Source organism: Microcebus murinus, chromosome 3 (genome assembly GCF_040939455.1).
Source record: "Microcebus murinus isolate Inina chromosome 3, M.murinus_Inina_mat1.0, whole genome shotgun sequence".
Classification (NCBI taxonomy): Eukaryota; Metazoa; Chordata; class Mammalia; order Primates; family Cheirogaleidae; genus Microcebus; species Microcebus murinus.
Window position 1 is genome coordinate 80710287 of NC_134106.1, and position 24433 is coordinate 80734719.

At 45.0% G+C, this 24433-nt stretch overlaps 1 protein-coding gene across 3 annotated transcripts in view; it reads left to right on the top strand.

Moving 5' to 3' along the window:
* The first annotated feature begins 841 nt into the window (after positions 1-841).
* IL1R2 (interleukin 1 receptor type 2) overlaps positions 842-24433 on the top strand; it is a 38617-nt gene continuing 15025 nt past the window's right edge. The window contains exons 1-5 of one of the 3 annotated variants that reach the window (XM_012740529.3): positions 842-1063; positions 15100-15227; positions 15576-15605; positions 15849-16113; positions 21573-21753. In XM_012740529.3, the coding sequence (XP_012595983.2) occupies positions 1050-1063; positions 15100-15227; positions 15576-15605; positions 15849-16113; positions 21573-21753 (618 nt within the window). In that variant the 5' untranslated portion in view covers positions 842-1049. The remainder of the gene's footprint in view (positions 1064-15099; positions 15228-15575; positions 15606-15848; positions 16114-21572; positions 21754-24433) is intronic. The other 2 variants (XM_012740527.3, XM_012740528.3) reach the window with 2 other exon arrangements.

Below are 24433 nucleotides of genomic sequence, written 5' to 3' on the forward strand. Positions count from 1 at the left end.
TGCGGGTCAGGCTCCCCCCTGCCCACGCTCTGTCTTCTGTCCTCTCTCTAATGTTATGGAGATGACTTGTGGGGGAGGGGCAGCCAGAGGGGTTAGGAGACATTTGTTTTGTATAGACATGACTTAGCACTGGGCTCCACTTTTAGAATACAAACTATTCAGTTAGTCAAACTCCACAAAATGTGATAAAGAATCAGGACAGTTGTGGTGGCTCACGCCTGTAATCCTAGCACTCTGGGAGGCCGAGGTGGGCGGATTGCTCAAGGGCAGGAGTTCGAAACCAGCCTGAGCAAGAGCGAGACCCCGTCTCTATTAAAAAAAATAGAAAGAAATTAATTGACCAACTAAAAATATATAGAAAAAATTAGCCGGGCATGGTGGCACATGCCTGTAGTCCCAGCTACTTGGGAGGCTGAGGCAGGGGGATTGCTTGAGCCCAGGAGTTTGAGGTTGCTGTGAACTAGGCTGACGCCATGGCACTCTAGCATGGGCAACAGAGTAAGACTCTGTCTCAAAAAAAAAAAAAAAAAGTAATAAAGAATCTGCAAATCAACTTCTTTCTTCTCCTAACAATTAAAAGTTATATAAGATTCTGAATAAACGCCAACCAAATCAAAACATAAGCATAACCTAGAAGGGTTCCTTGGGGAGGGAGAAGAAACAAACTCTTCCACTGGCTAAAAACCAAGAACCTCTTTTTCTCTTTCATGGGGCCATGGTTGGGCAAAATAGACATCATTTTAAAACCACCTCTCAGCTGGAAGTACGTAATTTTTAGCGAGTCACAAAAAAATAGGGAAACTTACGCAGAGTTTCCTTGGCCACTTCCCCATCTGGGTGACCACATACTCAGGACTGCAGCTGGGGGTGCTCCCCTGCGAAGAGGAAAAAGGTGTGTCCACCGCCACTCACTGGGAGTGAGTGACACAGCCAGTCAGGAAATCCTGCGCCAGGAGGTTATAAATCCCTGCCCAGGCAGCCGAGCTCCCACTGAAGGTGAAAGTCTGGCCTGGCAGCCTTCCCTGGACGAGAAGCAACAAGGTGAAAGAATGCAGAGCTGCAGGTAAGAGGCTTTTGAGAGACAGAGAGCGACAGAGAGCGAGTGCTATCTGGGAGTCAGGACACCTGAGTCCATTTCTGTTGGATCTCAGGTGACTCCAGACCTCATCTGGGTGACCTTCTTCATCTGTGACTTTCTTCACCTGTGTGAAGGTGACCTTAAGCATTTCCTGACCTTTCTGGCCCTCAATTTCTCTGTAAAAGAAAGGGCTAGATCCCAGGGTTTCTGAGAACGTTCTGTGGTTTTAGGTGGCAGGCAAAAATGTTGTAGCATCTGACAGGAGGAAATTGATTGTCAGAGACCGGTTTCCACCGCACAAGAGGCTGCACATGTGAGATGTGGACTTGCTGAATGTAGACGCTTCGTTCCTTGGGATTTTCTGGTGTAGAATGCTTGATTTTTAAAAGTACGTGTCGTTTCTCTGATGCCTGAGCCCCTGGTGTTGGCTGAGCAGTGAGTCTGGAGGTTGTCTGTGAGAGGCAGCAAAATGCAGTTGGGGTGCAACCTGTCCCCTGAGGCTAACTGGCCTGGGCTCAAAGTCCAGCTTGCTTCTGACTAGCTGTGTGATGTTACACAGTTTAACTATCCAGTGCCTCAGTTTCCCCATCTACAAATAGCGGTCTTGATGGTGATGATCACACAGCCAAAGAATCTGAATAACATAAAGCACATACAACTATGGGCAGGACGAAGCAGGTGCCACATAAACATTTGCTCTTACTCTTTGAAGCTCCCTCTCTTGAATTCTAGTCCCTTTTGGAGCCCCTTCGTCTTCTTTGAGCCCCAGCCTTCTAGCTCTGCATCTAAGATGGTGCGATCTTGATCAGGATCTATCTCTCTGAGTTTCCTGTTGTATGAACTGAGGCAACTGGGTGTCCCAACCCTCCAGTCCCTCCCAGCGCTGCGTATCTGCGGTGGGTGCTGCCAGCTCCCCTCTCTCTGCTTCATCTCGTCTCCCACCAGACTCCCCCTTCTCCTGCCCGTTTCTGCAGCTCTGCCCTCCCAGGCCAGTGGGCATCCTTCCCCGGGCTCACTTGGCATTCCCATATCACAGACGGAAGAGAGCGCCTTCCTTTAAACCTCATTTAAAATCTTGTCCATTTTAATTGTATTTTTCTAGTCCATTTTTTTTTTGTTTCTTTGTTTATCCCAAAAGGCAAGAAGGAATCTTAGCTTAATGGGTTGGGGGAACTGGAAGGATAGTGTCTGCCTGGGATTTTCTCAGTTGGCCTGGGAACCCCCCTTCCTGGCCCTGCCCACTGCCTTCCCCTCAATGTCCCCTCTCCCACTCCAACCTGCAACACCTAATTGTTTGGCAGCCAGAGCTGAGTGATCCAGAAGACCCAGAAACCCTGATCCCTCTTCCCTAGCGCCAGGAGAGCTCAGTGGGCCCCTGGAAACAACACAACAGAAGCATTGCAGACGCAGGTTGCCTCTGTATGTCATCCTCACTGCTCTCCATGTGGGGGACACTTGGTCATGACACTGCCTTTGGCCAATGGTTCTCAACCTTGAGGCTGCATCAGAGTCACCCGGTGGACTTATTAAAACACAGATTGTGGGGCCCACCCAGAATTTCTGACTCAGTGTAGTTTGGGGACCTGAGAATCTGCATTTCTGATAAGTTCCCGGATGATGCTGATGCCACTGGCCTGGGGACTACACTTTGAGAACCACATCCATAGGAGAGAGAAGAGGAGTGTCCTGCCCAGTGACAAGCCTCTGAGGAGGCTATTTCAGGACAAGGGTCTTTTGAGATCAATGCTTCTCACATCCTGCGGGAGTCTTGTTAATGGGCGGATGACTTATCCCTGAGGAGTGAGGTTGGGCCTGAGAGTCTACATTTCTAACAGGTGATATTCATGCTGCTGGTCCACGGACCACACTTTGAGTAGCAGGGCTTTAGAAAATTCAGGAAGAGGTCTAGGAGCAAGGGAGACGTCAATAAAAAGCTTCTGGTGGATCCTAAATTTCTAGAGGTAATATTCATCAGGGTATTTTTCTTACATGTCTGTGGTAGGCAGAACTCTAGGATGACTCTCGCTGATTCATGCCCTGGTAGAATCCCCTCCCTGTGAGACATGCGAATAGGTGGAACGTCACTCCCATGATCCGGTGGGAGTGATCTAGTGACCTAGATGGCACAGGTGAAGGAATCCTAGCACTGTAATTTAGGTTCCCAATCAGTTGACCTGAAGTTAACGAATGGAAGACCATGATGGCTGTGCCAGACATCATCGGGTGGGCTCCTTAGAGGAGTCAAGTGGTCAGAGAGACCTGAAGCAGCAGCAGATGTTCTGTCGTCATGCTGTGGACAGGGCCACAGGGCAGGAAAACACGGGTGGCAGCTATAACTGGGAGTGGTCTCATTCAGCAAGAAAGTGGAGACCCCAGCTTAGCTTCTCAATCACAACAACCATATGAGCTTGGAACAGGACATCCAACTCCAGCCAAGAACATGGTTCAACTGATACCCTGATTTCAGTCTGTGGGACCTGAGCAGATACTCCATCTAAGCTGAGCCCAGACATGTGACCTGTTATAGCAAGGTGAGCTCACAAATGGGGTTGTTTTAAGCGGCTGAGTTTGTGGTGGTTTGTTACACAGCAGCAGAAAATGAATGCAATGTCCTAATCCTTCTGCTGGTTGCTGTGCATACCAGGTGTACCGCAGCAATAGTCTAACACCTCTCGGTAGCTTAATACAACACACGTTTATTTCTTGCTCTCGCTGCATCATTGTCATTGGTAACTGCGTTGGGCTGTGATGACTCATGACAGCCCCTCGAGGACCCAGGCCATTTTCAAAACAGAAGTTACAGTGACCAGATGTGGGGCTCACGTTGTTCCGACACCAGGGCTGGGAGGGGGGGTTACTCTTATTTACCAGAAGGAGAAACAGACACAGCAGGAGCAGGTGGGCGGATCGGGATGGCAGTGGGCCTCAGCCTCCCATCAGGATGGTGGTCCGTGCTGTGCTGGCAGTGTGGACAAACAGGGCTCTGCCTCCGCGCAGTGGGGGGAGAGAGGCAGACTCCCTAGTGAGGACATGCACAGGACTGAGGACACTCTGGTCCTTCCCAGTCATATGCCGTGCAGGCTTCACGGGTGCAGAGAGTGAATACTGGTGGCCATGGCTGTGCCTCCCATACGCTGCTGCTCAGTTAGGTCAGCCGGAGTGGGAGGGGAAGGGTCACCAAGCTTCCTGGAGCTGTGCTCACTGCCAGGACCAAGCTGGTCGGCACCTGACTCCAGAGAGGAGCCAGAGGGGCTGGGGACACAAATGGAACCCTTGTCCACAACCCTGGGGAGAGCAGAAGGTTTCCTGGGGGGACTTTTTGGGTCTGTGGGGAAAACCCAGTAAATATGGGCTGTCGTCAGGCTAAAGATCAGGTTTTCTTGTGGTGAGGGGTGAGGGATTTTCCCACACAGAATAGATGAAAATCACTTGGGTTTTTCAGTCTTTTTTTTTTTTTTTTTTTTTTTTGGTTGGCTTTTATCTTTTCTTCTGGACACGCTCAGGATAGCTGTCACCTTTGGTGGCCCTCAGAGGACAAGCCATTCTAGGTGGGCACATTTTCCAGAGAGTAGAAGATGATCTTTCAAAGCAATAAAAGAAAATCCTGGCTGCCCCCGGTGGTGGCTTACCTTGGGAGGATCACTTGAGGCCAAGAGTTCAAGACCAGCCTGAGCAAGAGCAAGACCCTGTCTCTACTAAAAACAGAAAAATTAGCCGGGCATGGTGACGGGTGCCTGCAGTCCCAGCTACTCAGGAGACTGAGGCAGGAGGATTGCTTGAGCCTAGGAGTAGGAGATTGCAGTAAACTATGACTATGCCACTGCACTCTAGACTGGGAGACAGAATGAGACCCTGCCTCAAAAAAAGAAAACAAAAAACAAACAAAAACCAAAAAAAATATCCTGTCTGTTTTGACATCTTAACCATTTTGGAAGAAATTATTTCTTTTATATATAAATATGACATATATATGTATATACATATATATATCATTGTGAAAATTTATACTCATTGCAAATTGAGGCCAAAACCCCACAAAGTAACAAAGTACCTTTTCTAGTAACAATCTAATTTGGTTCCGGAGGCCCCTTTTCACTAGGGAAGGAGAACGAAACCTGCCCCTACACGTTATCTCAGCTGGCTCCAATCCACCTCCCTTGGATTCATTCCGTTTTTTTTGGGTAGACACTCCGTCTTCCAGTTTCCCACAGGGCACCTCCCCCCAGCCAGGTAGGAGCCTGAGGATAGGGGGAATGGCAGGGAGGTGGCTGATCCACACGTGCTGCCTGGTCATCAGATGTCCTGCTGAATCTCCTGCTGGGTCCATGGCGGGGAAAACCTGAGCTCTGGTGCCTCCTCTGAGTCGACTGGCTGGCTTAGGCCCACGGTGCCTCTCACTGGCGCCACAGCTCCTATGCGTCTTGCCCATCACCTTGTTTCTTCCCTGGCTCAGACTTTCCAGGTGATACTCAAAATGTTTAGCAAGCAGTAGGGCATGAGCACCAACCCATCAGACCAGATGCTCCAGCACCTGTTGGAGCATCTGGACCAAGAAGATGCCAGGGGAGCACCAGGAACGCCACGGTAGCAGAGTGTGGGCCTTGGCAACGTGGTCATGTACTAGCAGGTGGGGCAGATTCCCCACGTTGGGCCACACTGCTCTTTACTGACTCAGTAGCCTGTAGCCTTGGCTCTAGGTCACCCTGTCCTTCATCACGGCAGCCCCGTCTCAGCCCAGATCTCAGCTCGCCTCCCACTTTCCACTGGGAGTGCAGGGGAAGGTCTGCATCTCTCCTGTTAGTAAAGAACTGAGGTTGCAGGAGAATGACCCAGTATCCCTTCTACCTCACAGGCCACATCATTATTTCTGTTCTTCCCTGGCACCCCTCACCTCACCATGGTGGGATTCCCCTAGAGACCCAATTTGGAAGCAGAGCAAAAGTTCCTCTGCTTTTGGCTTCCCTCTCTCTTTCACCTTTGCTCTCGGGTTTCGAACCCAGAGCAAGGAGCAGGACTGCCTTCCTACTTCCTCTTGTGCTTGCCTTCTTCTACTTCCCATTCCTACCAGGAAGGAACTTCCTCTGTGTCATACCCGCTTCCTTCCCTCCTTTCTGAGCAGGTCTTTGACCTTCCCCTTTCCTGGGGCCATAGCCATAGAAGAATCTAGAATAGCACAAAGGGAAACACATTAGGAGATAATTAAAATAGTAGCTTTGTTGTGTATATTATGTACTGTTCCATCCCAGAGAAAGAGCATTTTCAGCAAACTTTAAGTGGTTCTTCATGATTTGGGGAAATCATTAGGAACTTCAACCATCTTGTGCTGCCAGGTCCTGATGTCCTCTGCAGGGCAGTCACATGGAGGGGACTGTTTGTTTCTGCTCTCAAAGGCCCCAGATTGCCATACTCTTTGGTTCCTGCATCTCTCCTAGCATTTTTTCTGTCTCCTCTGATACTGGGCAATCAGGTGCCACTTTTTTCAGTGTGTGTTTTCTTCTACCAGCCCTGTCTTTCTTTCTAATTTGCTACCTGGAATCTGCTTTTGATTGAGCATTCTGTTCACCTATTACAGTATTAAAAACTACCCCCAGGCCGGGCGCGGTGGCTCACGCTTGTAATCCTAGCACTCTGGGAGGCCGAGGCGGGCGGATTGCTCAAGGTCAGGAGTTCAAAACCAGCCTGAGCGAGACCCCGTCTCTACTATAAAAATAGAAAGAAATTAATTGGCCAACTAATATATATATATAAAAAATTAGCCGGGCATGGTGGCTCGTGCCTGTAGTCCCAGCAACTCGGGAGGCTGAGACAGCAGGATTGCTTGAGCCCAGGAGATTGAGGTTGCTGTGAGCTAGGCTGACGCCACGGCACTCACTCTAGCCTAGGCAAGAAAGCGAGACTCTGTCTCAAAAAAAAAAAAAAAAAAAAAAAACAAAACTACCCCCAAACTTAGTGGCTTAAAATGACAACCATTTTATTGTAACTCACACCTTCTATATGAGAAGGGCTTAGCTGGGTGATTCTTCTGCTCCATGTGGTTTGATGTGGTTCACACAGTGGTACTCAGGTGGTGAATGGACTCATCTGGAGAGTCGAAGATGGCCTTATTCATATGGCTGGTGCCTTTGAGGGGATTTCTGGAAGGCTGGGCATAGCTGGGACTGACAACCAGACCCTCTACATGTGGCCTTTCTAGCAAAGTGTTCTCGGGGTAGTTGTACTGTTTCCATGGTGGCTAGCCTCCCACAGAGTGAGCATTCTATGGAAACTAGGTGGAAGCTGCATGGATGTTTCTGACCTAGCTTCACAGTTCACATGCCATCACTTCTGCTGCATTCTGTTGGTTACATGCAAGTTACAGGCCAGCCCACATTCAAGGGAGATGAGTTGGACTCCACCTCTTGGGATGGCAGAGTGGCACAGTCACAATCTGGAAGACCATGTGGTATGAGAGATATTGTTGTGGTCATCTTTGGAAAATACAATCTACTGCTCTGAAAAACTAGCCACGCTCATACAAATCAAGAGAAAGAGCTTCTGAAGGAAGGCTTTGAAACTTCTTCTGTGAGTAAAATAGAGTACATACATGCCTTTGTGCCAGTATTCTGTTGTCTGTCTTTCAGCTATTCAGAGCTTTCTGTCCTTGTTTCTTCTGTCTTTGTTATATTTCAGATGGGCGAGTTTTCTGGATGACTGATGATCCAAATATTTGAAGTGTTTCCTACACTTAGATGACAAGAGATTGAAAGCAGCATTTGGCTTAAAGGGTGTGTATCTGCTAGCAACCAGCCCTCTGTCCCGGTGCTGGCAGAACAGTCAGTTACTAATTAACCTTACCCAGTGGGTAACCAAACAGAGCTACAGCTCCAATGCCCAGGAGCACTTAGAAGCCCTGTGACTTGGCTCTGCCTTTGCTATCTATGGGACTTCTGGCAAGTGAGCTGACTGTTCAGTGGTTGTCTTGCTAAGCCCTCTCACTTGATGCTTTAGAAATTGAAGCTGTACCCAGGATGGAGGCCTAAGCTCAAATCCAGATTGACTTAGAATCCTAGGGTTTTACACCTGTGAGGGACCTGGGAACTCTTGGCAGCCTAAGATTTGTGTTTTAGGGATGAGGAAATTGTGACTCAGATTGAGTAGATGACTTTGTGGTTGCCTAAGATCACATAGCTGGTTAATGGTCGAGTGAGGAAAGGAGTCTAAGTTCCAGCCTCCAGTTTCAGGTGCTTAAAGACTCTGGCACTAAGATGTCAGTCTGAACTGAAAGCATAGGAAGCCTTAGAGTTCCTTGAAGGCCTTGATTATGTATGTGTGTCTCTTTGTGTGTGTTTATGACTGTATTTAAATGTCCAACACATTTCTATAATATGGATTTATGCACTTGGGATTTTTGATTCTACTAGGTAAAGTTGTACACAGTTCTCATAGAGTAACTGGTATTAGCTAAGCTACCAATTATGATACCAGCAAGTTCTCAGGCAGGGCTGTGGAATGGACCTTGAGAAGGAATTAGGTGGAATGCAGACAGTGGAAACTCTGACTTCTGTCTCAGGTGTGCTATCTGCGAGTCCTTGAGCATACTCCTCACCTTCCTGAGTAGCTGGATCTTCTTCTGCAAAATGCTGAGAGCTACTGGTTGCTGAACTCTTTCTCTTTGCAGCACTGCTGAGCTCTTTACACATCACATGCCACCTAATTCTCCTGTGGTGCACACTAGGGCATGTCCATTTTATAGATGCAGACACTGAGCCTCACACAGGTAATATAACCTGCCCATGACCCTCCTGCTGGTGGGCAGGAAGGCAGGATTCCCACTTGTTCTGTCCTTGTATTTTCTACTGTGCCCTTCTGTATGGACTCACTAACCCTCAGGGCTACTGGAAGGAGCAGACGGAATTCTGAGCTGCCCAAGAGGGTGGGATCTGACCAATGAATGAAGTTTAGAGGGAGGCAAATTTGGCCTCTGAAATGACAAGACAGGAAATGCCCATCTTGTGATGGGGTAACCTTGGCCTTCTATTGGGGATGTTGGGTTTGGGAAGACTGTTTGGGTGGACAGCTAAACTTAATGGCTTCTGGAGCCCCTGTAGCACCAGGTTTTGATACTTCTACAGAGCAGAGAATGAGCACCAAAGCTGAGGATTGTGTAGACTCTGGTTTAAATCCTACTGTATCATTCCATTAGCTCTGTAGCCTTGGGCAAGTGACTGAAGGTATCTGAGTCTATTTCTCTTGCTCCATGTCTGTAACAGGAATGCTGTACTTTATGAGATTCACAAGCTTTGTCCTCTGGAGTTGAACAGAGTGGCAAACCCCTCTTATGCCAGTATCAGGCTGGCAGAATTTGAATCCTGATGGATTTGCCCTGTAGATGCCCAGGGCCTCATGGGCAGAGTTTCCTCATCAGTCATTTCGGAGAAGGATGGCAACTATTCTGGGCTAGAGGAGAGGTGATGGTGGGTGTCAGCCTGGGGGAGGGCCTGATGTGGGAAGAAGGTGAAGGAAGCTCGGGTGGAGGGTCCAGCCTGCTGGGGGCTCTGAATGACCCAGGCTCACTGGGATCGGGTTGTGTGAATGGAGGATTTGAATGAGCGGGAACAGGAGTTGGGTTGATTGACTGAAGTGTCTCTTGGTCAGTGGTTCTTGGGACAGAAGTTGATCAAGTTCAAAAGGTTTGACAGGGAAAGGGTGGTCTTAGCAAGAAGGGATATTTGTTGGCAGAAAGTAAAATACGTGTGGCCCTTGGTGGGGCTGCCTGGGTCAGCCTCTGCAGGTCTGCCCCTCTGAGATTCAGCCCAAGGTGGCCCGGCACCCCATTCAGCCGAAGATGGGTCTCCAGGAAGTGATTCCAGCCCCCCAGGGCCCACTAGGGATGGGAGACCAGCCTCAAGGAGAGCTCTAGCTGTCATCGGACAGGGCTGTGCCGACAGAAGCCATCCTGCTGTGCTGCTCTGAGGCCTCCTTCCCTTAACGCTGTGGGGAAAAGCTAGCTTGTCCCTTTCCCATAGAACAAAAATGATTTGCAGACAATCCACCCAAAGGGTTCTGCTTTGAGCCCAGTACATTTTTCAACAAAAGCTGCCTCAAAGCTGGTCATAAATTTATCTGTATCTGAACCTAGGTCCTCGCTATCTTCAAACTCTTACAACTCTGTGATTTCCCAAGACTTAGTTAAAAATGCTTTTTATATTACTTCACCTTTGAATTTAAAAAACAAATTTCCGAGCTTAATTTTGATGTAAACATTGATTTTCCCCATGGGTTTCAGAAGGTTCTATGCAACGTGGGTTCTTAGGAATTCATTTTGCACACTAGAGGTGACTAGGTGGTGTGTGTCAGGCCCGATAGCTAGTTGACTTCACTGACAGTCAACACCTGTCACCTTGTTTTTTGTCTTTGGATGACTGTGCCACCTGACTCAGAAATGGGACAGTTGCCTAAAAACTTCTGGGAATAAGTTAAGGATTTAAATCAAGTTCAATCTGGGTGAATTCAGCCCAGATGTATTCAAATATACTATAGAATAAAATTTCTGCTCCTTTTACATGTTTGGAGATTCATTTCTGGAGCTATCATTTACTTACTTGCTCTCGATCTGTTAAAAAATGTATTCCTGGGTGTATTCTGCAGTATTTAGGGACAAAGTTTAATGATATCTGTAACTTTTAGGTGTTCAGGAGAAAATAGGTATAATATGTGTGTGTGTGTGTGTGTGTGTGTGTGTGTGTGTGTGTGTGTGTGTGTGCAGGTAGAATGAGGATGAGAATGAAGTAAATGCAGCAAAATGTTAACAATTGGTGAATCTAGGTGAAATATAGCCTGGAGGTAGTCATACTATTATTTCAACTTTTCAGTCTTTCTGTAATTTTTAAAAATTGAATTAAAAGGTGGAGTTTTTTTCATTTATCTACTCTTAGGCTATATGTATTGCCTATGAACAGAAGCCGGGGGCCAGAAGAGAGATACTTGGGAATCAGAGGCAGGTAATCTGTTCCCTGGGCCGTAGTGCGTGCTGCTGAGGACGCTGTGCCCCACCTGTGCGCCACCTGGCCGGCTCAGGGCTGTGCCATCAGCTCTTCCTACCTTACTGCCTTCTTTTTCCTTCCTTCCTTCCTTCCTTCCTTCCTTCCTTCCTTCCTTCCTTCCTTCCTTCCTTCCTTCCTTCCTTCCTTCCTTCCTTCCTTCCTTCCTTCCATTCTTCACACATTTTTGTCATTTTCCTATGCCTGGCCCCGCTTGTCATCCTAGCCTTCTGTTTTCTTACATTAAGTGTTGTGAAACATGGTTATTTGACCAAAAAAAAAAAAAAACAAATAGGGATAGAATTCTAACTCACATACTTGGAATGAGCTGCCTTTGCAATTTGTTTCTTCCGGTAAGAGGGTCAACTCAGATTTCAACAGAAATGTCAAGCTATCTCTGATTTTAAAACACATTTAAAGAAAGTAGGGCAGGAGAATAGTGTTTTGCTGCAAACTTCTGCAAAACTAATTTTTTTTTTCCTCTGGGCCTGCCAAAGACTTACTGTTTCCCACACTACGGCAATTTTGGCTCCAGCCTTTTTATGAGGTTTTGGTTATTGAAAACTGTCACTACTATGTGTTTGTGGTTTACTTGTCTGAAGCCACTTCCCGGAGAAGTCACAGCAAAGCAGCTGTTTTGCCCAAGTCAAGGGAGAGAAACCAAGACAATTCTCTTGGCTGGGGTAAGGGGTGGGGGGTGAACCAGGGGTGGCAATTACTTGGGAAGGACGTTTTAGGATTCAATTCCACTACCACAGGGTCCTTGTTGGAAAACTTCTTACTTTTCATCCAGCCAACCATGTGATTTGCAGGAGAGGGTTAACTTCAAACTCACTGGCATCCACTGTAAAAGGAAGAGATTGGACTAGATTCCTCTAAGACTCTTCAGCTCCGTAGCTCTGTGTGGCTTCAGCTAGTCACTGCCCCTGGCTGGACACGGCCAGGTTTTCTGGTGTCAAAGTCATTTTAAACCTGGTTATAAACCTTCACATAATTCAAGGCTCAGCCTGAACCCAGGAGAATGTGAGCCTTAGTGTGTGTGGGGGGGTGCTTTCATCCGAGGAAAGGCTGCACGTCAACTCCTGCCGTGGAGTCAAAGTGACTTTTAGAGTCGACCGGTAGGAACTGTGGATGTGAAACTGTTGCATGTCAGAAAGAGGAGCCCGGGTTCCTTTGATAAACGCTGGAAAGGCAACATATCGGGGTTAGGTTTGGCTGTGCGTGACAAAAAGCCTGAACACATAAAAGAAGGTAGTCTAGGGTGGTGGCCGGCTTCACGAAGCCACCCAGGACTCACACTCCCTTCTCCCTGCCCCGCCACTTTTAGCTAGTGGTCTGCGCTTTGGAGTCCAAGGTGGTGGCCATGATCCAGACCCATGTCCCCAGCGAGCATCAGGAGGGAAGAGTGGCAGAGACTTTTAAGGAGACTTCCCAGGAGGGTCACACAACACTTCCACTTACATTTCATCAGCCAACATTTTGTCACATGGCCACTCACTCTTAGTCTTGAGAAAGGATGGGAAATGTAGTGTTTGTGTGTGTGTGTGGGGGGGGGCATGTGCCCAGTTAAGTCAGGGTTTCTATTGTTGGTGAGGCAGAGGGGACAGATACTGGGAGAGAAAACCAGCAGCATCTGTCTCAGAAATTATATTTTTGAAGAGCAAGGGCTTTGGAATCCTGGGGTTAAATTTCAATGTCTACTTACTAGCTGTAAGATCTCGGCCAAGCCTTTTAACCCTTTTGAACTCTCCTAATACATCACCTGTAAAATCGGCGTGCTCCTCACATCATGGGGATAAAATGCAAGAAGGCATGTTCAAAACTTGGCACAGCAGCTGTTATTATTAAAAGAGTCCCTACACCAGCATCTTTGACTTCATTTACTTATTGTGATATGCGGTATTGGTTCAATATGGTGTATTTATTTCCCACTTCTTCCATGTCCTTGCTAGAGAGTTAGCAAGTCTGGCTCAGGCCAGGACAGTCGGGGACATGACAAGCTCATGCATGTCCAAAGAGGGAAAAGCAACCTGGTGGATGTTTATGTGACCTTCCGTGCCAGCAAACCTGAAACCTGACTGGTAAAGTTACAGGAAATATCTGTGCTTCAGAAACATGTGAGGAATAGGGCCATCCAGGAACAGAAAGAGCTCAGGGGAGACAGCTCCAGCCAGATACTCAGCTACCAGGAAGATCTCGGGTCTCCAGAAGGGGGAGCTCAGGCTGCAGCTCTGAGCCCTCAGACTCTCAGGCGTCTGACTCACTTCCTCAGTGCCTGCCCTGCCCTGGCCAGTCGAGAGCCATCTGAGTTCACTGGGAGTCATTCACAAGACCTGGTCCAGGAGCAGAGAACGACCCAAGCAATGGGTGGTTGGGATTTATTCCCCCCTGTAGTCTCTGACCACTCCATCTCGGGTAGACTTCCAATTACATTAATAAATATTCCCCAGTATTTTCTGGGACTGGGCACTGTGCAGGCCACAAGGGCTGTGAGCAAGACCAGGCCTTTGCCTTCAAGGTTGTCACCACCTGTGGGGAGTCAGACAAGAATCAGGTGTGGCAGAGGGCACAGCTGCTCCCCGCAACCCCCATGGCAAGCTTGGCCACCTGACTGCTGTGGCCCATGGAACGTGGGCAGACAGGAGCGAGCCAGTTCTCAGAGCCACCTGGTGAGCTTTTGTCAGCATCGTTTGCATTTCTGCCATCCCATGAGAAGATCGTCTAGCAGGAAGCCTACTGGTCCGAGGAAGATGAGAGACACACGCCGCAGACTTGATCCTACCTGTAGCTCAGAGCCGAGCCTAACTCAGCCTAGTTTAGATTAGCCAACCTCCACGTGACCCACGGACTTGTGCACAAGAGTGAACGACTGTTGTTTTACACCATTTAGTTTTGGGTGGTTTGTTAAGTAGCATCATTGTGGTGATGGTTAGCTGTCCACAAGGGATAATTGCGATATGGGGTGAGAAGGATTGCAGGGAAGTACAGAGGGCATCTGATACCTCAGTCCTGTGGAGGCTGGGGGAGGAATGCTTCACAAACTTGTGTAAGTTATTCCCTGTGTGGACCTCATGTTGTTTTTCCCCCTGGAATGCTCTAGACCAGAGAGTCAGCAGGACATAGAATCTCTCAGCATATGTCAGAATTGTTTGTAAAATAAGGGTTCCTCTGTTCTCAAACTTTTTAAACAGGGGCCAGTTCACTGTCCCTCAGACCGTTGGAGAGTGCGCACTGTGGGCCCGGGACGAGTTGGCTGCTAAGCAGGACAGGCAGCGGCGCAAAAACGCCTGGAAAACTGGATAAATGTGCAAGGCGGCCCGCATGTGGCCCGTGGGCTGTAGTTTGAGGACGCTTGCTGTAGGGAATATAGGCTAAGCCCCCTGACAAGTGAAATATGAAGTCCTTTGGGCTTCTAGCGATTTGTTCATTCATTCATTGTTCATTCAACAAATAGGAATGGAGGCTAGAATTGTGAATAAAATAAAGCAGTGTTTTTACATACTTGGGGCTTATGTTATATATTATAGAGAGGGGAGACATGGTTGGGTGCTGAATGTCACAGAAAATGATAAGCAGGAAAAGAAACTTGGGGATAGTATTGGGATAGAAGGGTGGTGCGGTTTTACACGGGGAGGTGAGAGTGAACGGTGAGCACAGACCGGAAGGAGGAGAGGGCACGCGCGGTGGCCATAGCTGAGGAAAGAGCGTCTCGGGCAGAAGGCAGGGTTGCGAATGCATGCTTCTGGAGAGACAGAGACTTGGGCTATCCCAAGAGCATCTGTAGGTGCTCCAGGGATTTGACTTTAGATGTGTTCAGTGAATCTACAGCTTCAGAGAAGCAAATCCAAAAAAGTTGAGTTTTCTTGTCGAAAACAGAAAACCTAGGCAAAAAGGTTTCCATCATCCCAGGAAGCCCCCGGACCTTGCCCCTGGGACCATCTTCTAGGGATTCTCTCTTTGGGGGCTCATGACCCCTGGTGACTCCTCTGTCCTCTCTCCTAGGCTACATGGTGTTGGACCTCAGATCTCCACTTCCTGTGTCCTCCGGAAGTTGTCGGGAATGATGTTCGGCTTGTACATGTTGATGGTGGGCGCTTCCGCCTTCACCATTCGGCCGGAGGTGCACACGGGTAAGAAGTAAATCCTGCAGCTTCTCCGGGGAAAGCTGTTATCGAGTGAGGTTTTGTTGCAAGCAGCAAGCAAGGTGTGAATGTTCATGCCTTGGCAGATGCGGCTTCTTGTCCATCCTCTTTGCTGCACCCTGGGCGGCGGGCATTCCTGCCAAGGAGCAAACCAGAGAAGTGGCATGTTTGCCCCTGACAGAAGGCGCCTCTGGATTTTAACCACATGACCTACCGAATAAGCCTGTCTGTCTGAACTCTGCCCAGATCTACTGTTAAGGACAGGAGGTCAACAAGTAAAAAATATGGCTAAGTTTTTAAATCTTATTTTTTTATTTTTTATTTTTTGGTCACCAGGTGAACCCGATTTAACTTTCCCCACGAAATATAAGTTGGAATGTATAGTATCCCTGAACTTTTTATTTGGGAGTTTTGAAATTACAATGACAAGGGCGGGGGGTTAGTGGGGTCCCCAGGGTGCAGGTCGTTTTGTTGGGGACACATGACATCTTCCTCAGATGTGCTCTATGTCTTCCTGCCAGAACCGTCCTCAGTCTGGGGTCCAGGCAGGTTCTGTGATCGGGGCAGGTTTTGGACCCAAAGCCTGACGTTGCTGTCTCTGTCTTTCAGCGGCTGCGGGAAACTGCCAATATCGTGGCAGGCATTACAAACGGGAATTAAGGCTGGAAGGGGAGCCTGTGGCCCTGAGGTGCCCGCAGATGCTGTATTGGTTGAGGCCCTCTGCCCGCCCCCACGTCAACCTGACGTGGCGTAAAAATGACTCTGCTGGGACGATACCAGGAGAAGAAGAGACTCGAATGTGGGCCCATGATGATGTCCTTTGGTTCCTGCCAGCCTCGCAGGCGGACTCTGGCACCTACATCTGCACGACCAGGTAAGCCCCTCTGCAACCGGGCTGGGGAGGGGGCTCCCTGCAGAATGGACACTTGTGGGGTTCTTCAGTGAGATCTGGATTTCAAAATCCAGTGGGCAGGTGAGAATCCACATTATGTCCTCTTGAGAAACCCCCAGCCGGATGTTCTCACGGCTCCTCCCTCCCTTCATTTAGTCTTTGTTCAAATGCCACCTCTTTGGAGAGGAGGTCCCTAGCCACTTTAGCTGACACAGCACTCGGCCATTCTCTCTCCTTACCCTGCTGTTGCTGTACTCGATAGTATTTTCCCATCTGACACATCTGTGTGTGTGTGTGTGTGTGTGTGTGTGTGTGTGCTTAATGTTGGTCTTCCCAGTAGAACGTAAGCTCTAGGAGGATAGGGCTTGATCTATTGTGCTCACTGCTAAATCCACATGGTAGGGACACAAGAAATAGATATAGAACCCTGAACAGAATTTTAGAGATGGATGAGAATTTAGGAGTAAATTAACCTAACTGCTGATTGTATGGATGAGGGAACCAAGCTGCCTAGAAACTTCCCCAGGTCGTGGGTGGTGGAGCTCAAACTGGAACCCAAGTCTCCCAACCGGGGGTCCAGTCCTCCCACCTCTCTGTCCTATTGCTCTTTTCCCCATTTAATTGTAGTCAAATATGCGTAACATAAAATTTACCATCATAATCATTTTTAAGTGTACGGATCAGTGGCTTTAAGTACATTCACACTGTTGTGCAACCATCACCACTATCCATCTTCAAGGCGTTTTGATCTTCCCAAACTTAAACGGTGCACCCATTGAATAAATAACTCCCCATCTCCTTCCCCCAGCCCCTGGCAAACCATTCTACTTTCTGTTGCTATGCATGTGACTCTTTAGGTACCTCATACAAGTGAAGTCATACAGTTTTTGTCTTTTTGTGACTGGCTTATTTCACTTGGCATAATATTTTCAAGGTTCACCCATATTGTAGCATGTATCAGAATGTCCTTCCTTTTCAAAGCTGAATATTATTATTAATTTCAAAGCTGAATTATTCCACTTCATGTACATACCACTTTTTGTTTATCTATTTATCTAGCCATAGACACTTGGGTTATTGTCTCTTTTGGGCTATTGTGAATAATACTGATATGAACAGGTATGTACAAAGACCTGTTTGAGTTCCTACCTTCAATTCTTTTGAGTACAATATACCCAAAAGAGGAATTAATGGATCACATGGTAATTCTATATTTAATTTTTTGAGGAACTGCCATGCTATTTTCCATCGTGACTGTACTATTTCATGTTCTCACCAACAGTGTACAAAGGTTCAATTTCTCTACATCCTCACCAACACTTGCTATTTCCTGTGTGTGTGGGTTTTTTTTTTGATAATAGGCATGCTAATGGATTTGAAGTGGTATCTCATTATGGTTTTGATTTGCATTTTCCTAATGATTAGTGATATTGAGCATCTTTTCTTATGCTTATTGGACATTTGTGTAACTTCTTTGGAGAAATGTCTATTTAAGTCCTTTGTTCATTTAAAAAATTGGATTTTCTTTTTTGTTGTCAAGATTTAGGAGTTCTTTATATATGCTGGATATTAACTTCTTACCAGATATATGATTTGTAAATATTTTTGCACATTCAGTGAGTTGCATATTCACTCTGTTGATAGTGTCCTTTGATGCACAAAAGCTTTTAATTTTGATCAATTCCAATTTATCTATTTTTTCCTTTATTGCTTGTGCTTCTGGTGTTAGGAAATCAATGCCCAATCCAATATCATAAAGAATTTTCCCTATGTTTTCTTTTAAGAGTTTTATAGTTTTAGCTGTTACATTGATCCGTTATGAATTAATTTTTATAGATGGTGTTAGGTAAGGCTTCATTCTTTTGCATGTGGATATCCAGTTCTCCCAACACCATTCATGGAAGAGACTTCCCTTTCCCCACTTAATGGTCTTGGCATGTCCTGCTGCTTTCTGAAGGACAAGTTTTCAGCCTAGTGCTAGGAAGCGTCAAAGTTTCCTGGTTTAGTTCTTCTGAAAGGGTGAGGGCAGCCTCTGGCCTGATTGGAAAATAGTATTTCTGGTGTATTTCAGCTGCTGCCTCAATCTTTTCCAAGGCTCTGCGTGCTCCCTCTACCAGCTGGCTTGATAGGCCTTTCACATTTCATAAACTTAACTGGATTTAAGGAGGAATTGTACTCAGGAATATTTACATTTAGAAGGAGAACCAGAGAAAGTGATATTCTTAGCACAAAGGAATTGCTGGTGGATGGAAGAATTTGACCACATCAGCCCCAGTCCTAGATGGTATGCATGCATGTGCGTGAGAGAGAGAGAGAAAGAGAGAGAGAGAGAGAGAGAGAGAGAGAGAGAGAGAGAGAGAGAGAGAGAGAGAGAGAGAGAGAGAGATGGGGTGAGGGTTCTCTGCGTGTGTGTGTGATGTTGAGAATCTTTTTAAACCAAACCTAGCTTGACACTACTGTCCCTGTGCCTAGCCTCTTCTATAGGCAATTTTAGGATAGATTCAATCTTTTCTATGAACCAATAATCTTCTATTCTTATATTGGAAAAATATGGATGTCTGGGTTTCATAATAGCCATAAATGCATGATTCTTCTTCTTCTTTTTTTTTTTTTAGGATACAAATTCTTTTCCAGGATAACTTAATAGTATAGTAAAGAAAAATTAAATTTGGTGTCAGACAGATATAGATGGGAATCTTGGCATTCTCACTTTCTATCTGGTGGGAACTTGGTCTTATTTATTGACTTTTATAAGTCACAATTTTATTCCCTGTAAGGAATTTTGTTGGAAGGGTTTTGTGGGACCACAGCATGAGAAGGATCTAGCATGGAGAGTGCCATGGAAGTCGGTTAATAAACACATGGAAACACTCTCTCCTTCCCAAAAGGCAGTTTGCAAGACTACTAAAGTGATGCTGTGCAAAATCAGGGAGATGTGAGCTGAGTCATGTTTGTCTTACAGTGTATTTTTATACTGAATTAAAAAATTATACCTAATGCCTTTATTTATTTTTATAGGAAAAAAAAAAGAGACCTGAGATTGAGGGGGCAATGCAAATCCCAATGTGTGTCAAGCTTTCTTTGCATGTGGCTGGGTTTATCTGGCTTATCTCTGAAACTCTCTTTCAGCTATAAGGTTGAGGTTCTAGTAGAATGACAGTCACCAGCAGTTGACATAATACTCTTTGAGATTTAGAGTCATAGGGCATGGGACTGCCTTTTTTCCGTGATTTTTTATGATCTCATGACCTAGAATCCACATTGTCTTTCTGCCAGAGTAGGCAAGGTTATGCCACTATAACAGACAGCTTCCAAATCCCAGTGGCTGGCTTAAAATAACAAAGGCTTATTTCTCACACATTCAACAAGTCCAGTGTGGGTTGGCAGATCCTTAGGAACAGTCGCTATTTCAAATGTTATTGGTTGCTGTACTAGAAGGAAACATGCTTTGGAGTGTCTTTCATGGCTACTATAACTTTGATATAGAAGTAGCACATATACAACTCATTGAGTGGAATCATAACTGCACCCACCCACAGGGAGGCCAGGGCATGCGATGCACCATGTGCTTGCAATAGGGGGAAATGGGCACATTTGGTGTCCAGCACTAATGGTTACCATCCCTCTGCCAGGGTGATGCCACACTGCATGGGGAGTGTGAGTACTGATCAAATTGCCCCTCACCCCTCTCTTTCTTTTGAGTTACTTTCAGGGAGTGTTTTGCTCGAGGGGAATTACCAGATCAATAAGGTGAACAGGTTTGTAACTCTCGATATGTCTAGTCAGCTTGGTTTCTGGAGATAGTGCCCTAATTTATGGGTTTTCCCTGCTTCACACCTTGGTTTGACCTCTTAGTGTCTATCCAGCCTACTTAATTTCTGTGCAGTTAATTTTTCTCATCTGAAAATGACATAATAAGAATTCCTACCTCATAGGGCTGGGGAATCAATGAAACTCTGTATGTAAAGCCCTTGGCACAGGCCTGGCATGAAGCTACTCTCTGGTAATAGCTACCATGGTGACTGTTTTTCAAGTGTGCACTGTTTTTTTATCTCAGGCTCATTGGCCTTTATTCAACTTGCCGTGAGATCGTGCACTTTTCAAAGTGAGAGCTAACTTTCTGCGGTTCTATATGCATAAAATGTTCGTCTACTTTTCCTTTTTTAAACCAGATCATGTATTTTAATTAATTCTTTTTACTTTCAGGTAGAAAGCTTTTATCACATTTCTTCCACATATATTTTTCACATTTTGTGGTTTCTTTGGGTATAGATTGTTATACATTTTGCTGTGTAATTTTTACCCCTTGATGTCAAACACATTCTCATTATCTCTGTTGAAGTCTTTTGTGTCTTAGGTAACCAGGAAATTAGCTGAAATAATTTGTATTTTTATGTTTTTCTACTTTAAAAAGGAGTTTTAATTACTGTCTTCTGTCCCCCCATGTTTCCAACAAGGTTTTGCCTCTGCCCTTTTCCCAGTTCTAGTGTCTCAATAGAATTATGGTATTCAAATTATGATTAAGCCAACAAAAATAATAATGATAACAAAAACAAACAAACTTACCAAGTTAACTTCCCCATGTAGTATTGCAACAATATTTTATAGTTCTTACACTAAGTTTCCAGCAGTGCTCTGAAATTAGACTTCAGTTGATAGATCATTCCCAAGAGAAGTAAAGGAAATTTTCTTTTTATGGAAACAGTGGTTCTTGGGAAACAATCTCTCCATTTGGATATGGTTCCTTGGACCGTGAAATTGGAGCATGTTGGGCTGTGTTCAAGAAGCCCCAGAACTGGAGGGTTTAAACCCTTTTGAAGAAGACGTGGGAATTTCTTAGTGGCCCTTGATGACCTTGGAATGGGGCTTGTGGCAGGACTTTTTATGAAAAACGCAGGACATATCACTGCTTCTTTGCAACAATTAGGCTGTGATGCTCTTTGTCTCTCAAGAATTTGAAAGGTTCAGGGACAGAAGTACTGTAATACAGATGCTCCTTGACTTATGGTGGCGTTATGTCCTGATCCATCTTAAGTTGAAAATATCGTTAGGTTGGAAATGCATTTAATACACCTAAATTACCAAGCATAGTAGCTTAGCCTAGCCTACCTTAAATGGTCTCAGGACACTTAAATTAGTCTATATTTGGGCAAAATCATCTAACTCAAAGCCTATTTTATAATAACGTGTTGAATATCTCACGTAATGTATTGAATACTATACTGAAATGTGTTTTCTACTGAATGCGTATTGCTTTTGTACCATTGTAAAGTCAAAAGATTCTAAACTTTACCATTGTAAGTTGGGAACCATCTGCACCAATCAAGAAAATGCAGATACAGAATTTAATGGGGTTGGGGAAATTACTCTTAATTTCATTTCATTTTACTTTTATTTTGCTTTGCCATTTATTATCCTTTTTTTCCCCCCTTTTAAATCAGAAATGCCTCTCACTGTGACGAAATGTCCATTGAGCTCAGGGTTTTTGAGAATACAGAAGCTTCCATGCCGTTGATCTCATACCCGCAATATCTAACCTTGTCAACCTCCGGGATGTTAGTGTGCCCTGACCTGAGTGAATTCACCCGTAACAAAACTGACCTGAAGATTCAATGGTACAAGGTATATCTTTAAAAAATGCCATTTCATTAAAATGTATTTTACTAGCCATAGGAAAGATATACAATACGCATTTTCTGAAGACAATACATTCACACACACACACACACAGGTACACACAAATTGTGTGCTCTTTGATTCTGTGTATTCTGCCTCTGAGGATCCAACCAACCTTGGCTTCAACCAATCTCAGATCAAAAGTATTGAAAAACAAAGAAACAAAATAACAATATAATATTAAAAATAATACAAATAAAGAAATACAGTGTAATAACTATAGTCATGTACAGCATGATGACATTTCAGTCAACAATGTATACGACAGTGGTTTCATAAGATTATAACAAAGCTTGAAAATTCCTACTGTCTAGTGACATCGTAGCTGTGGGTAATGTAGTGTGATGCATCACCTTTTCTATGTTTAGATACACAGATACTTGCCATTGTGTTCTAATTGCCTGCAATATTCAGTAACACGTGGTGCAGGTTTGTAGCATAGGAGCAATACCTACATCTCTACATAGCCTAGGTGTGTAGTAGGCTGTACCACCTAGGATTGTGTAAGTACACTCTGATGTTGGCCCGATGATGAAATTGCGTAAGGATGAATATCTCAGAATGTATCCCTGTTGTTAAGTGACGAATGGCTGTACTTACATAGCATTTACATTGTAGTAGGTAATATAAGTAGTCTAGAGATGATTCAAAGATTATATGGGAAGATGTGCGTGTAGGTTATATGCAAGTACTATGCCATTTTATATCAGAGACTTGAACATCTGTGAATTTTGGTACCTGTTGTGGGAATAGTCCTGGAACCAATCCCCCAAAGTTACTGAGGGATGATTATATTTTAAACAATTTTAAAGGACCATGATCAATATGTTCTGTTATTCCTTATGTGGCTTGGGTAAAGGTCCTTGAAATAGTGATTTGTGAAGACAGAATATAAAATGAATCCAGACTAAAAAACAACTGAAGAGAATAGCTTTTTATTTTATCATTTGTCTCTAAAAATTCAGAAAAAAATTGTTACTTTATATATCAATTTTATGCACATATTAAAGGAGGTTTTTTTTTTTAAAAGCACATGACAATTAACCTTTGGGCTAAAGAAGTAAATGTAAACACACCCTTGTCTGGCTGAGTAAATACTATTGGATGTTTTAGTAGTTCATAGTGAGAACATCAAATATTAAGCTTAAGTAGACCAGGTGTTGGCAAACTATGGTCTGGGGCCAGACCAAGTTGCCTCCTATCTTTGTATAGCTCACAAGCTAAGTATCATTTTTTGCTTTTTTTTAAAAATATTTGAAAACAATTAAAGGAATATTTCAGGATGTGAAATTCACACAAAATTCAAATTTCAGAGTCATTAAATAAAGTTTTACAGGAACACAGTTATCACGCTCATTTGTTTATGTATCGTCTATCTGCTTTTGCACTGCGTAGTTGTGACAGAAACCACACAGACTATAAGGCCTAAAGCATTTCCTATCTGGCCTTTTCCTGAAAAAGTTTGCCAACTGCTGATATAGACTATAGATTGATACTGAAAAGTACAGTTATTGGTTTAATCATCGATAGGAATTAACTCTTTAATCAATAACAGGTTGACCAGTTGACTGGTATTGTAACTATGAGATAGATATGATATCAATTTAATATTGGAAACTTTAAGATGATTTTCTGAAAGTAGAGGAAGGCAGCCAGCTCCTATGAATAAGCTGGCCTGGGCATAGAATACATCTTTTGGTTTAGGAAGAGTACAAAGAGGACAAACGAAAGGTTTCACTTACGGAGGAAAGAGCCCAGGCTCTGGCATCAATGGGTCTGGGTTTGAAACCCTGTCCCTTCACTTACCTGTTGTGTAGCCTTGGCGGAGTGACGTTACCTCTCAAACCTGCTTCCTCTGTGAAATGGCAATTAGTCATTCCCACTGCCTGGGATTGTTTTGAAGACTAAACAGAATGACACATATGAAGCACCTCGTTCAGTGCTTGACATATAAATGGTGCTCAGTAAATGTGGGTGGACAAGGATCATGGTGGTGCTTAATAATATTTGTCCACTTCATAATAATGCTAAGCATCACCGAGCACATACTGTGTCCCAGCCTGTTCTAAACTCCCTAATATGCAACCCAAGGATGTAAGTGTCAACACACCCATCTGACAGATAAGGGAACAGAAGGAACATTCCCAAGGTGACACAGCTGGCAGGTGGCAAAGCCAAACCTCTAAGCCTGGAGGCCAGGCCCCAACACCATGGGGACAGCTGCGGTGCGGAGTCCTCATGGATTTTTCATATCTGACTACTCATGCTTAGAACTATGAAATCTCTCCTTTTAATTAAATACATTGTAAAGTAATACTTCATGAGCCATGTGGCTATTTCAATTTTATCTGTGTTCCCACTCAGATTAAGAGTCTGAAATGACTCAAGGTTATATTTGACTATCGCAAGCTGTCGATGACCATGATTTTGAAAGAGATCTTCCTGAGAACATTGTGTGCTCATTGGCATGTTTTCTCAAATCCCATTCGGCTCTTCCTATTAATTTAAAGCTTTGATAGTGAGGATTCCATTCTGCAGAGAACCCGTAGAACCTTGTGTCCACATACAAAGTGTAGATTCATTTCCCCCATTTAGTTTTCTCTCAGAAAATTTTCTGTATCATACT